This window comes from Egretta garzetta, unplaced genomic scaffold (genome assembly GCF_000687185.1).
Source record: "Egretta garzetta isolate BGI_Z169 unplaced genomic scaffold, ASM68718v1 scaffold32, whole genome shotgun sequence".
NCBI classification, from domain to species: domain Eukaryota; kingdom Metazoa; phylum Chordata; class Aves; order Pelecaniformes; family Ardeidae; genus Egretta; species Egretta garzetta.
In genome coordinates, this window is record NW_009259035.1 from 1,597,861 (window position 1) to 1,609,441 (window position 11,581).

Genomic DNA, 11,581 nt, shown 5'->3' on the forward strand with positions numbered 1-11,581 from the left:
GGCTTGTGCCGCAGCAGTAATCCCGCTGTGCGGTCGGTGGGTGAGAGGAATAACCCAGAGCCCCCTCCGAAGGAAGCCGGGATCTCTGCCGTCTTCCCCTCTGCCTGCCTGGTGCCCCTTAGAGCTTCGCCGATGGGAGAAGCCTTCCGTATCGTCAGTCTTTTCCTGAAAGAAGGCCTTTGTGGCCACGGGCAGCGCCTCTGGGCGCGCGTTGACCTTTGTGCTCTCCGTTCCAGGGAGGGTTCTGCTGAGGGAGGTGCAGGCGCTCACGCTCCACCGAGGTCAGTACACGACATCCCGGCGGACGGCTGCGGTCCCGCAGTTACAGTGCACTGGAGGCACTGCTGGGTGCTCCCGCATCCCTGAGGTTGTTCAGTGTTACAACAAAGGTTGGGATGGCTACGATGTACAGGTAACAGTTTAAAACTTGTTAAACACTTAATGAAATCGTCTTCCCCCAGACTCGGTAACTGCTGAAGGAGAAGAGAGTAACAGGCGAGGGTGTCAGTTCAGTTTGCTCTTTGTTAGAGGGCCTTTGGCAACTAAAGCTTAACCTAAATAGTTTTCGGGTTTGGATTTTCTACAGCTGCTGTAGGTATATATATCTCTGAGATATTCTTGAAGGCTGTAACATAAAAACACTGCATAGCAAACCTTTGTTGGTTTTAATTAAAATATTGCTTGAGTTCATAAAATCAAACTCTCATGAACCCTTGAGCATGCTCTTCCTTTTGCATTGCTGCATGGTTTTCCAATTTTTAGAGTGGAAAGGGCTATAAATACATGCATCACTTCCGCTCTACCTTTTAAAAACTAAATTTCAGATTTACATTGCTTCTTCTTGCATGTTATGTGCCAGTATTAGACAATAAATAGTCACATATTTCAGTTGTTAGCCATTACCTAGGCTTCTGCCAATAGATTAACCAGGAATCAAGGCTGAAGATAATTGTTGAAACTGATATGCTACTGTAGAAGTACAGTCAAATTTTAATTAGCAGTTGGTATTGCTGTCCTGAATTATTAATTTAGAAACTTTTTTTTAAAAATACATGTCACTTGCAGTTAGAGGTATTACCGAAGTTCAGATACTTCAAGGAAGCGTGAGACTGAGGAATCCACATATATTCAACAGCAGAATTGCAATCTGGTTAAGTGTTGCTTATGAATGCCTAATAATGTCTGTCTTGATTTCTGTGTGGACACAGATGGGATCAGGTGCACTGGATTTCAGGCTTTCATATTATGTTTTTGTAGCTGCCATCCAGTTTACATGGGGCACAGGTTACAGGTTATTTTTAGAGGTATTCTTATACCTAAAAAAGGAGTATTTGAAAAACCTGTTGAGTGAAGAAGATCAAAATGTTCCAGGGTTGTAACACTTCTGCGTTCTGAAAGATGAGATTTTTTTTTTTAACTTTCAGTATTTTAAAAAATGATCTTAGTTAATTTCAAATTCTTAGTCCTTTTCAAAATCAGAGTGCTCAGAAGTTTCTTATCCTGTGGACTTCTAGATTATTTGTTAGCAATTACTGCTTTATTTCGGAGCATATTTGGGGAAGCAGATGGGTATTTTCATCTCTGGAGCAGTAGGTTTTACGTTGTATTGTGTTTATTTTTTTCAGTGGCAGTGCAAAGCAGACTTGGAACATACGTACCGTTTTGGACAGATTGAAGTGAGCTGTGAAGGCTACGATTATCCAGATGATCCTTATGTCTTAAGAGGCTCTTGTAGTTTGCTGTTCAGACTAGAGCTGACTGAAGAAGGTGAAAGGAAAGTGAAGAACTCTGGAAGTTTTGGCTCTGGCTATCATCAGTCAAGGAAGGATCCTTCCGATTCTGGTGCTGGAGCACTTGTTATAATTGTTCTTCTGGTTCTTGCTTTTGGAGTGTACAAGCTCTTCCTCAGTAACCAGCAGCCTCAGCAGAGTTTTGGTGACAGTGATGGATTCACTAGGCCTTCCTGGCAGAGTCAGCACGCACCTCCTCCTCCTGGTTTTAAGCCCAGCTTCACAGGTAGGGCTCCGATCCATTTACAGTACTCAGAAGAGCAAGCAGGGCTGTACTCTTTTATTTGCCATAAGTGCAGGTGGGATAGATTTAAAACCAATGCATCAGCAGTTGACTCTGCTGCAGAGCATGCAGTCAGCTCTGCATTCTGTTCCTTGTTCAAAAGCAAAAATAATAAATTGGTTTTCCACAGGCTTTCAGGGCAGGCTGTGCAGTAAGCTGCCCTTTGAAAATCCTATGCTCTGCAAACGTTCTTTTCGTACTCTGTGAAATATGAGGATTGTGTTGGGGAAAAATAATTTTCATAAGTAGTCTGGAAGAGAGGATAGCCTCATGCAGGCAGAAACAAACTCATGCTGAAGAAGCGCTTTGAAACTTTATGGAAGGGTCTTTCAGCCGTTGGGCTGCTGCCCCCAATTTTATTCACAAAACAGCTGATGGAGTTGAGTGCTGCATACCAGCCCTCGGTTTAACAGGTGCTTCAATGTAGTCCCAGTGGTTTGGCTCCCAGAGCAGAGGATGGTGTCTGTCAGCTGTCATTAGAGGTGCAGAACCTGAATCTCACATGGTACCTTTCAACTGAAGTTGGAAATTGTATAAGTGGTGACAAGGCTACTGCTAGGAAAAGGTGCACTTCTTCTTTTCCCAGAAAACTGATTACTTTTATCACTTAATAAATGGTCTGCCTTAGACCATCATAGTGTCTAAGGGAAGTAAACATTATTCATCTGGCGTCTGACCAACTCATTAAACCCTGCCAGGATGTGAAACACTCACAGCACTGGAACTCAAATTATATTCGGATGAGTTGCCTAAACTTTCTTTTTTTTTTTTTTTTTTTGTGAGATAGAGAATGGGTTCTATCAAGGAAATAAATAGCAAGGATTAAGTCTGCTTAGTCAAAAACTTATATTTTAGTAATGATTGTTAATGCTTTCTTCCAGGTTTGCTCAAGGCACTTGGCCAACAGGTGGTGCCAGTATAATTCTTTTGGATACCCGTGTGGAGGGCATGTGTGGTGTACCAGCAGCGGAAAATTAAAAGGGATTATGTTTTTGTTTTACTAGTGGCTTTGCAAATTGGTTTCCATGTAGTTATTTCAGACTTCAGACGGTCTGTCTATGAGCATGCGTCAGTAACTTTTGTGTGCGTGCCTCTGGCATTATTGTGGTAGTTACTAAGAGCCCTGGTCATAAGACAGGGTTCTGTCCTACTGGGCACAGGCAAAACTGAGTGAAGGGTTGCTTGCTTTTTTTTCTTCTGTGCTGTTCCTTGTCAATTAATTGCACCAGTGCTTTTTCTTTGCAGGAGTCTGAAATCTAGCACCTTGAAGGTGTTTTCTTGATTAATACTGAAAATGGAGACACTTAAAATGTGTGGTGGGAGCCATATTAAGGCTTAACTTACAGCATTTTTAATAACGAGTATCGTGATTTCTCTTTAGAGTTCAAACACTGTAACAAGGAAACCTCTTGAATGTGAGGCTAGCTTAAAAATATTAAGTGTTATGATACTTCTTGCATTTAGTATCTGCCTTTAAATTTTGACAGCTGAGCAAAAGCACATCTAATATGCCTCATCTTAAATCCCCTTAACATGCAGGATATGTCCTGTGAAACTTGTTTAGCTAGCCTATCTTAATTAAATTCTGCTTTTTTTTCTCTTAGCAGTTTGACACAACCCTTAATGTTTACTCTAGATATTTCAACAAAAAATGGAAAATTTTCAATTTTGGGGTATTTCAATTGAAAATTTTCAGAGTCAGTGTTCAGCCATGGTGCTTTTCAACAAATAAGTTGGTTCATCTCCCTCATTAACATCATTTTTACAGTAAATTAAGTACTATTTTCTTTTTTGTTCCAAATCAGCATGGTTTAATGGGTATGTCATCACAATGAGAGTTTGTCTTTTTCCCAGCGCATTCAAAATTACATTCGGTATCAAATCCAATGTAGACATTAACTGATTATTTAATTGTTTTTTTTAATGTTCCATGACTTCAAACAGTCCACACCAGCTTGAAGACATACCTAGTCCCTGTATAACTTTTACACACAGTATCTCTGGTCCACTTGTTTAGGTGGGCATATTTCAGGGAGAATGTAATCTTCAGCCCTTCCCTCTTAAATTTCCTTTTGTGTTAAACCTGTGGTTGAGCTTATTCTTGCATCCTTGTTTTTCTCTAGACTAAGAAATTATTCTACTTTGTTTATGTCTTCTCTTTTTATTTCTAAATGTAAGACATTTGGTTCTGAGTCAGAGCCTCATGTTATGCAGGTCACATGAAAAATCTGTGTATCTCTTCCCCCCACAAGCCCACTTGATATGCTTGCAGTTTCATCAGGGTATTTGTCAAGCTTGGGGACTCCACCATAATAAAGAACATTGCAATGTGATTGCAGTTAACATGTCTTTTGATAACAGATACCCAACCAGAATTACCACAAACAGCACAAAGCAATGTTAGCCATTAGACTGAGCCGCCCTTACACAACATGTGCAGCTGTTTTGAGTGAGCTTAGAAGCAGCGTGTCCTAGTGGTTTAGTTCACCCTTTGGTCTTATGTACTTGATTTCTGTGTCTGCTTCTGGCCTGCTGTGTGACCTTGAGCTGATTACTTTTTCTTCATTTCCTTTTCTACTTATAATCTAACTTGTCTGTTTATAAATCTGCAGGCGGGGCTCTTTCCCATGTTTTGCGAACATCAGGGCTGCGAGATTGAGTGGAAGCTAATTTTTAACATAAAGCTCCTTATATTCAGTGTTAGTTTCTACGTTTTTTTCCTGCTTTCCAAATCGTGAGGCCTTTCAAGTGAAGCTTGTTCAAGAATCTACTGAAATCAGGAGGCATTTGTGGTCTAATTTTCCATTATCTTTAACAGATGAGAGTTTTGTTGCAACAGCTGGCCTGAGGATTAGGTACCACTAAGTGATATGTTTTCCTTTTTCATTTTGTTTAAGAAGGCAACAGCTTTGGGACTCATTCCAGTCATGGAACCAATTCAGGACCAGGATTTTGGACTGGATTTGGAGCAGGAGGCTTACTAGGCTACTTGTCTGGCAGTCACAGGTAAAATATGCATGCTATCAGATTTTAAGTATTTAAGCTTTCAAGGGGGTATGCCATTTTCTATGTCTACATTGATACAGGCTGGAAAGCTTGGAAACATTCAAGCTACAAAATTCTACTTCTAGAACGATTTTGAGGAGCGATCTATAGCTCCAGCAGCAGAGATGTTTTAAACCTGTTTCTGGGGAAGAAGAATTGGGAGGACTGAGGTACTTCACTCTGCTTTAGCTGATTACTCCGACTTGGCATGATGGCCTGCAAATTGAAAATGAGCATTTAAACATCCATCTGCAGACTGCCTGAAAACACAGATGATAATGTTAAGCATAAAACCATCTGTAGGTGGGTCTCTTGTATCAGTGTCATCTTCCATAAAGTCAGTCTGGATGGCAGCTGCTCTTCTGTGATATTCCCTGCAGTCAGGTTAAACAGCCTTTAATCTACAGTCTCCTAATTGCCCCTTTATGGAAATCCAAGAGGTGTGGTTTTCCAAAGGGTTTGTAGGTCATATGTAAGTTGCATTTTGGAAAAACATAACAGAAACAGCATTCAGAAGCAGTTTCAGTGCTGGAGTAAACATCTGCTGGTCATATTTGTTAAACACTTTTAAACATTTTAAAATGCATTGGTTTTAGATAAACAGTTTAAAGGGAGCAATTGCTGCTGTTTCAGCCTTCACTAGAAAAAATGTGGCTCCTGCAGGGAATCTTTAGAGCCCAAGGAGTTTCCTCTATTTATCAAATAACTGCGTGTGTATTGAGTCTAATCCTGTAGGAATGCAGTAATATAACAGATGAAATACAACCACATATGTGTTTATATATTGAAAGTTTGGGAATAAGACATCATGTGGACAGAAGTGTGTTAAAGCATCTTCCTCCATTGTAAAGTTTTTTGATTATGACAGAAGCCTTATCAGGATTGCCTGTTTATTAAGGAAGTAAAGACTTGGGACGCAAGAGAATTTCTAAAGTGCCCAGTGTGCAGTCTTGATCTCATAGAGTCAAGTAAGGTGAAACTTTGATGGTGATGCCATCAACAGTAGAAATAGTCTATAAATCCACTTTGAGTAGAGCTTTAGAGGTTGAAAGGTCGTATCTTGTTCTATTATATTAACCCTGCTAAGATTTCTTATAATGTGTTAATGGTTTTATTGACTTTTGATATTTCTTAAGTCTTAAATACATGACCCTTGTGTTTAAGCAGTGTATTTATGCGTTATCTATGTACAGGTTCATTCCTTGATTTCCATTCTGCACACACCCATTTCAGTAGCAGTCTCTTACTGCTCAAGATTAGAGGCCTAACTAAATATTTAAGTCCAAATACATGAACAAGCTTCCTAACTTGGGCTTCTTTTCTTTGAAAACAGTCTTTGGTCCACTATTTTTTTTTTTCAGTCATTTGAAATAATGTGCTTGAAAATGCTGGTGTGAGGTAGCTATCTGTAGATTTTACCAGTAGGAAATTCCATATCCATACAAGCAAGTAATTTAAATCAGTGAGTCAAAGGTCATGCTGGTTTAGTGTTATTGATACAACCTTTTCAAGATGGTTAACAGAACAGAGGAGTCTTTTTTTTCTTTTTTCCTACATGGCTGGGATGTAGGTGTTGCCAAAATGGCATTTAAGCTTCAGATGTCAAATCTACTTCCTTGTCTGACAGAATTTCAAAGAGGAAAATTTCATCACTGGCAATAGTTAGAATTACTTATCCTGAAAAATGAGGTTTAACTTCCTTTGGGAAGTCTACAGATGTTATTGTGACAATACTGGATATCCTTGCTATCAACATGTATGTTTAATATAATGAACAGGGAGACTTCCGGCTTTGAAACCATTGCCTGCTTACAGTTTTCCCTCAGAGATGCAATCCCCTTGTTGTTTGGCATGGTAATTCCTTAATTTTTTCATAAGGGCACTAATGAAGCCTTCCTTCTACTCTTTCTCATCAGAGCACAGCCACGTTCCCCACATTACAGTACGTGGACAGATACCACAGCTGCACCTCCAATGAATGGGCAGTCAAGCAATTCCACACACAGTAGCAGTTCAGGAACAAGAACGGCTTCTGGTAAGGCAAAAGACCTTTTAATGTCCTGAAGCTCAAGAGACTTCGACCTATCAAAAAAATAGATATGTTAGTTGAGGTTCAGCAAGCATTCTTTGTTTTACTTTATCACTTGGTACAGGTGTAACGATGTCCCTTATTTCTGTTTCCTATGGAAGCAGGGCAGCATTGTGGGGCATGAAACTCCCCACAGGCATGGTGGGCATGGTACCACCAGCACTGGGTTTGTCTTCATCTGCAAGGTGGATTAGTTTAAGTCTTTCCCCTTTGGCATGCACTACACATACCCTTCTCTAGCAAACATGTGCAAACTTAATTTCTTTGTAGAATACAGGTTGTCTGATCTGCAAGCATAGAATACTTCTCAGGCCAGCCAGCTCAACACTTGCTTGCTGTTCTACTTTATGTGAATGTTTAACTCGCCTCACCTACCACCTTTAGCCTTTCTAGAACGGGGGAGAGCCCAATGGAAAGGCTGTGATGGAGCTGATGCTATTTTTTTTTTTCCTTTGCAGGCTTTGGAGGCACAAAGCGAAGATGAAATCCTTGTTGTCATTACATCTGAGTGAATGAACTAAATCTTCCTGTGTGATAGCACTTTTTTTAGTAGTATGCTTCAGAAGTGAATATGAGAAGAGGTATGAAGGATTAGGCAAAGAATTCCCAACAGCAGCTTCTCGTAAGATACAAAATAAACTCATCCGAGTTAGGAAGAATGATGTTACAGTGCCTATATATCTGTCTGTACTTGAGGGATTATGGCAATGGTGTGGCCTTGCCAGATTTTCAAAGCACGTAGCTTACTCATGTTCTGGGCTTAATTTCATTTTAGCCAGAATTTGAGTTTTTTTTCTTTGTGTTGGTGATCCAGCATCTGAAGGGCCTAGTGTGTAATTCACCTGATACCTAAGGGGTGCTGCTCTTTGAAGCTACTTTTGTTTGTCTTTGTAAAATTTATGTGGATATTACTGTAAGTGCAATGAGCTACTCACGTGGGTGTTGGGGTTTTTCCTTAGTGGAAAAGAGTAAAACTAGAAAGAGAGAGACATTCCATGTTTTAGGCTTTATCCAAGTGGCTGTGCAAACCTGGGGCATTCTGTGTATAAATTATGGGGGGGAAAAAAAGTCTGAAATAAGAAAAGATGGTCCTTCTCTAATTTGGGCCTGTTTCTGGAAGAATGAGGTAATTTAAATTCAGGTGGCTGCAGAGACTTTACAGGGTCCAGGCTTTTCTTTTTACAGTGGATGTTAGCAATACCATGAAAACTTCTGATGTGAACTGGCTTCTGCCTCGGCCCCTGTCTGTCCTGCCAGATGACCTGTCTAGGACACAGTAAACCAAAGGTGCTCATTGCAATAGGGAAGGGAGCATTCTTAATCCAAAGTTGGTGGTATCTCTAGAACATAGCAGGCCTTGAGACTAAGCAAAGAAAGGAAATTCAATGTCTAATGAGATGGAGATGTAAAATTTCTCAAATGCACTTTTTAAAAACAAAGTGCTGTCAAAGAATGGGAAGCAGAGAGGCCTTGCTTTTTTCTGTAATGATATTTTGGGGCCCTGAGAAGTCTCATACAGTTCTTGTGTGATTGACCATGTCCTGGAAGAGGCATTGCTGGAAAAAAACAGAGTAATTTCTCAGGATTGGGTGGGGGGGAGATGAGGAGGGAAAGACTGGAAAATGGGCTGCTTGACCTCCAGGTCTTCTCCAGAGGCCATTCTAATACAGCTCAGAAGTGTGTGTGTGCTTGCACGCACAGCTGCTCTGTGCTGGCAGCAGTCTTGAGAAGCATAGCTTTCATCCTTGTGAAAATACTGTGTCTGGGAATTGATGTAAACTATTACAGCAAAAGCAAAGCACTGTTTTGCTGATACAAGCTGTGTCTCCACAAGGAGGCTTAGCAGGTGTGGTTAGTCTGGGAAAGTGACTTCAGTGTTACTCATCAAAAAGCAACTATGTCCATTTGTGGGTACAAGAAATAATTAGCTCAAATGATAATACCAGAGTCCAATGTCTGTCTTCAGCAATAAAAAAATAAAAAAAAAAAAAAAACAGAAATCTTCAAGAAGACAACAGAAGCTAAGAAAAAGTGTAGAGCTTGCACTGAAGACATGGGGAATCATAAAAGTGCTGACTTGAGGATAAAATAGTGGTTTGCTGCACAGAGCTGCTTGAGGATTAGGGGAAAATATCTTCATGAACAGCCTGCTCTATCAACCTAGGGATACATCTGAGTCTGTAACAGGGAAATGGCAAAGACCTTACGGTTGGCCTATTAGAAAGTTTTACCTTTGAGGAAAGGTATATGATAAGTCTTTATCTTTTTTGACCAAACATTGCAAAAATAATGTGTTTTAAATGTGGAGGTTTTACTTGCTTCTAAGTGTATTCGGGTTGAAACTTGTCACAGCCAATACTCTGTTTGCTAGCCAATTACATAACAATGAAGTGATTTTTGCTAACTGGGTAGTGTGAAGCTGAAGTTTGCTCTCAAATTATGAAGTTATAAAATGTTTTTGACAATGTTTCCATTTGTATTTATAGTTTCTTCATTAATTATGTCTTGATGCATAAACCTGATGACTTACCGTAGTTTCTGAATGTTTGTAGGATATTTTTGCCCTTCCCTTTGATAAAGTAATGAAATAAATTAATAAGGGGTACTTTTGTCTTTAAAGCAGCACTATCTTGAGGCCTGCAGGGATGGCACTGTCTGTTTTTCAGGGTTGGCTGTGTCTCATGATCAGCACCCCAGCTGGTGTAATAACAGCCTTTACACCCAGATGCAGAGCTGGTAAGCTGTGTATTTTGTTTCAGCAAAACAATACTCGGAATAGATTTATTCTACTGCTTGGATTTTCAATAACAAAATACTGAACCATGGGAAGAAATTAAACATTTCTTGTAAATCAAGGTTTTGCATCTGAGTCTGTAGCAAAGCTCCATTGTGTTGGCAAGTTCCTGGTTTTACAAGGTGATTAGCTGAACCTTTTAAAAGCAGTTATGATCACTGCTGCTGTTCCCACTTGTGAATATAGCGGAACTCTACCCTGGGATAGCAGCTGATAGATCTGCTGCTTTTACTCACACTGTGCCACTGCTGAACAGAGACATGGCCTGCAGATGGAGGCAGCCCAGCTTCTTGGCAGTAGTAATGTAAGGTTAAATGGTGGCCTGCAAATTCTGATATCAAAGTTTCCTTGATCGGAGATCAAGGATGTTGGTGAGGCTCCTGAATGAAAAAGAACTTGTGGAAGGCAACTTAGAGCTCATACTTGTGAGACACCTGGAGCTTCCTTCCTGAACATCTGATCTTGGAAGGTCCTGGTGATCTTTCTGCCCCTTGACAGGGTTTTGGCAGCATCTTCATAGCAACTTCATAGTTGTAAGGCATATGTAAATGCTTAAACTGTTAAATGCTGTTGTAGGATAATTGCTGTTCTACTTGGCACCTGGGACTAGTTCTGCTCATGCTCTGACATGATTTACATCCTCACACAAAGCTAAAGCTCGTTACAGGAATGAAACTGCTGGTTTTACAGCTGACTTCCCCTGAAGCATGTGATGAAAGAGGAAAAAAAAAATGCACAGAGATAAGCTTTCTGTATGCCACTCTGTCTTGTGACTCAACCCCCAGGTCAGCTCTTGGCTAGCACTGCAGACTGTCATGCTATGTGACTTGCTCTCTTCTCTGGGTGCAAGGTGTGTGTTAAGACTTATCAGCAAGGTGAGATGGTATGTTGTTTGGTTAGGGTTTTTTAAATAAAAATCTTCCTTGATCATCACTTTAGTTTTCCTGAAGGGGAAATTAAGCCCTGTGGCACAATTTCTAGTGCTAGGAGTTGTTGCACAGAGGATTGCTGGAATAAAGTAGCAAGCAAGGCCTGCCTGCGCAGCCATCTGAAGCTGAAAATGCAGTATTTGTACGCAGACTGTTGTCTACTTACCACCAATTAAAAGTGTTGTACTTTTTCCCTCCTTAGAGCAAATCAGTATTAGCTTTTAATGTTTTCAGAGTACCTATCAACCAGTGATTCTGGTACAAAAATAGCCCAGCTGCCTCCAAACTAAAGTATATGAACAAAACCACAAAAATAAATAAAATCTTGTGGAGATGCAGTCTGTACCAGCAGACAATGCTGTTTTCTCATGTTGTGTGTAATGAAACAAAGTGTTAGGTCCCTTGTTTTCCTTCCATGACTATTGGGGCAGTTTGGATTTAAGTGCTGCTTGGGAGAGGCTCTGTGTCCCTCAGCATATTTTGCTGAAACCTTCCTCTGCAGTCCAGTCTCTTGCTTGCACAATGCTGTGTCCAACTACAGTAGTTTTCACTGATGTCTCATTTTCTATTGCAGCTGTGTTTTGCTAATGAAAATAGTGAGCAGACTCCCTTTGTGGCCTGTATTTCTTATCTCCCACTGTCTTCCTTTTT

At 40.4% G+C, this 11,581-nt stretch overlaps 1 protein-coding gene across 1 annotated transcript; it reads left to right on the forward strand.

The window, feature by feature from the left end:
• The first annotated feature begins 132 nt into the window (after nucleotides 1-132).
• Nucleotides 133-7,808, forward strand: SARAF (store-operated calcium entry associated regulatory factor). The gene is made up of 6 exons (XM_009634863.2): nucleotides 133-141; nucleotides 173-412; nucleotides 1,626-2,016; nucleotides 4,971-5,079; nucleotides 7,035-7,153; nucleotides 7,666-7,808. Exons 1-6 carry the CDS (start codon nucleotides 133-135, stop codon nucleotides 7,689-7,691), a joined length of 894 nt encoding a protein of 297 aa, XP_009633158.1. The 3' UTR covers nucleotides 7,692-7,808.
• Nucleotides 7,809-11,581: the final 3,773 nt, after the last annotated feature.

What these genes read in the sequence shown, in the direction of transcription:
- SARAF (XM_009634863.2), top strand. An exon ending in GGGATGGCTACGATGTACAG is followed by an intron (nt 413 to 1,625) that starts GTAACAGTTTAA and finishes TATTTTTTTCAG; the next exon opens with TGGCAGTGCAAAGCAGACTT. An exon ending in AGGAACAAGAACGGCTTCTG is followed by an intron (nt 7,154 to 7,665) that starts GTAAGGCAAAAG and finishes TTTCCTTTGCAG; the next exon opens with GCTTTGGAGGCACAAAGCGA.